The sequence below is a fragment of the Bos taurus genome, chromosome 18 (assembly GCF_002263795.3).
Source record: "Bos taurus isolate L1 Dominette 01449 registration number 42190680 breed Hereford chromosome 18, ARS-UCD2.0, whole genome shotgun sequence".
Classification (NCBI taxonomy): Eukaryota; Metazoa; Chordata; class Mammalia; order Artiodactyla; family Bovidae; genus Bos; species Bos taurus.
Genome location: NC_037345.1, coordinates 14,705,093 through 14,708,138, shown reverse-complemented (window position 1 = coordinate 14,708,138; position 3,046 = coordinate 14,705,093). Strand labels below are relative to the sequence as shown.

The 3,046-nt window shown below is 62.0% G+C and overlaps 1 protein-coding gene across 1 annotated transcript; it reads right to left on the bottom strand.

Moving 5' to 3' along the window:
• Window positions 1-1,295: 1,295 nt before the first annotated feature.
• Window positions 1,296-3,046, bottom strand: MC1R (melanocortin 1 receptor). The gene is given in 1 exon segment (NM_174108.2): window positions 1,296-3,046. A coding segment is annotated over 1 exon segment (954 nt). The 5' UTR covers window positions 2,764-3,046; the 3' UTR covers window positions 1,296-1,809.

Below are 3,046 nucleotides of genomic sequence, written 5' to 3'. Positions count from 1 at the left end.
TGTGGGGAGAGGCTCTGTAAGGAGTTGGTGTTTGCAGCCGGGAGAGGTCACTGTCAGAAAAGAAGAGACTCACGGTACACACCCTGGACGACACCACCAGTCTCCTGAGGTCACAGGGTAGAGTGAAACCACCTACAAGAAAGCCCGTCTTACATTTCAGTGACAAAAGCCTCTGGGAGGGTTTCAGCCACAGAGTGTATAGCCTGTTCCCATGTGCTCACACTGCTTGTGGGTGCCCCTCTTTCCCCTCATGAAGCTCCCCAACTTGGCAAGTCTGGAAAGGGTCTTTTGTTCTCAAGAGATGCCCCTCCCCCACAATGTGTCTCTGATGTGGTTTCCTGTGTTTGGTTTCCAGCTGCCTGGGGCCCCTCCCTGTCCCCGTTCAGGGGGTCCTTTTCCCTGGAAGGAAGAAGCTTCGCACCCAGTTGAGCAGGACCCATCACCCACCTGCCTGCCGCCCTGCGGGATGGCTCCCGGCCAGGACCTCTCCCCCTCCATCCCCAGAGGAACTGAGGCTGGCTCGAGGCTGACTCATCGTCCATCTCCCAGCAAAGGCCGGCCCTGCCGGGAACCAGCTCCCAGCCCCGAGGCCAACAGTCAGGTGGCACTGCCAGGGTAGGGGACTGGCCAGGGGGCTGCAGGGCTGGCTGGTACCCCTGCTTTTCGTCCATAAGCCTGTCCCAGCAAGAGGGTAGGGCATATGCTCTGTCTGTGGAGGAATGAGGTGGGGGTGGGGCAGGGGGAGGACCCCGCCCACTCCCCTGGGGCTTGGATGCCCCTTAGCCCCTGGACAACCACACCCTATTCTGGGCAGCTTGTCTCACACCTCCCAGGGCTGGCGGGGCACTGACTCTTCTCCCAGCAGGACGGAACTTAAAAGCAGACCCCAGCCTCCGGGCCACCCTGCAGCAGATACGGAGGCTGAGAGAGGGCCATGTTCTGGCCAGAGTCACACACGGGTCACCATGGTCCTGCCTCTGCTGCAGCTGAGGGCAGCTGGGAAGTGCCAGGGTCTTGACACAATGGAGGTGACTTGGGGCGGGGGACCTCTGGGCTGGGGTTTGCACCATAGACAGAATGCAAAGACACAGGATGGAGTGGGTGTGACTGGGGTCTCCTCGCCCTTCCCCAGGTGAGTCCTCTGACACTGGGGGCTGTGGTGTCATGACTTGGGCAGGTGAGCCATGTTTTCTGACTGGCTCCTGGGACTTAGGTCTTACCCCTCTTCACCACACTCCCACTCCTCCGCCCCAAGCTTCAGGCAACTTCCGGAAAGAGGCAAGAAAGATGGGAAGGAGGTTGCACCAAGCATCACGTTTATTAATACTGCTGCACTGCTTCCTGGCCCTGGAGCCTGCATATTGGCTGCTGGTTCCCCAGAGCAGGCCTGGCTGGGGTGTCTGCCGAATGCATGTGCTGCTGGCAGACGGGCTGAGCCCGGCTCCCAGTCACCACAGAGCGTTAGAAGAGAAAAGCCCCCCACTGTGGGCCCCACCTCCTCCTGTGCTGGTCATGAAGTCCTTGGAGCGGGACTTCCCACAGCTTTGGGTGGGGTGGGGTGTGGGCACCGGCCCCAGAGTGGGGCCCCAGATGGAGGGGTGGGGGCCCTCCTTTCTAGGTGTGGGAGGCCATGCCCCACCATCTCCCCAGCCTCCTCATTCTGCACAGCCTCCTGGAGAGTCCTGAGATTCCCCTCTCAGGCCCCAAAGGCCTGTGCACCCTCACCTTCAGGGATGGTCTAGCCGATCCTCTTTGTCAAGGGACTGCCCTGGCCTCACAGGCCTGGGGCACACGACGGCACTGCCACCCTCACCAGGAGCACTGCAGCACCTCTTGGAGCGTCTTCCGGAGCTCCTGGCTGCGGAAGGCATAGATGAGGGGGTCCACAATGGCGTTGCAAATGATGAGGGCCAGGAAGAGGTTGAAGTTCTTGAAGATGCAGCCACAGGTGGGGTGCTGGGGGCAGAGGACGATGAGCGAGAGGTGCAGGAAGAAGGGGCCCCAGCAGAGGAAGAAGACGCCCAGCAGGATGGTGAGGGTGGCAGCGCCCTTGAGGCCAAAGCCCTGATGAATGGGGCGCTGCCTCTTCTGGAGCCGGGCAATGCCCCGGGCATGCTGGCAGGCCCGGGCCAGCATGTGGACGTAGAGGACGGCCATCAGGGCCAGCATAGCTATGAAGAGGCCAACGAGGCACAGCAGGATGACCTTGTGGTTGTAGTAGGTGATGAAGAGCAGGCTGGTGAGGATGCTGGCCACCCAGATGGCCGCAATGATCCTCCACGCTCGGGGCAGTGTCACAACACTGTGGTACCGCAGGGCGTAGAAGATGGAGATGTAGCGGTCCACAGCAATGGCACCCAGGAAGCAGAGGCTGGACACCATGGATCCGCAGATGAGCACGTCGATGACATTGTCCAGCTGCTGCACCACGGCCGCCTGGGTGGCCAGGACACCGGCCTCCAGCAGCAGCATGACTGCCGTCTCCAGCACGTTGCTGACGCTCACCAGCAAGTCAGACACAGCCAGGCAGCAGATAAAGTAGTACATGGGGGAGTGCAGGTTGCGGTTCTTGGCAATGGCAGCCACTACCAGCACGTTCTCCACGAGACTCACCAGCCCCAGGCTGAGAAAGAGCCCGTCAGGGATGGACACCTCCAGGCACTGGGGCCCCGTCCGGTTGGGGGCCAGGGTGAAGGGGAGGGTGGCTGGGGGCGTGCAGTTAAGGGAACCCAGCAGCCGCCTCTGGGAGCCAAGTGCAGGCATCGTCCCGCAGGGAGCAGGAAGGGGTGCTTGCTCTCAGGGTCCTGCTCAACTCATGGCTCCCCTGGGAGGGGCCTCACACCTCCCCTCCCTGGCTGGACAAATGTCGGCCCAGGCATGGCCCCAAGCTTATGGGGCCAGCCCTCTGGGCGCGGCTTCGCTCTTCTGTTCTCAGTCCGCCTCCCCACCTCTTCCCTGGATGTGCGGTTGCCCACAGGCAGACATTTCTGGGCCGCTTGCCTCCTCCTGTCCTGTGGGGACCTCCTGCCTTACCGGGCCGCGGTAG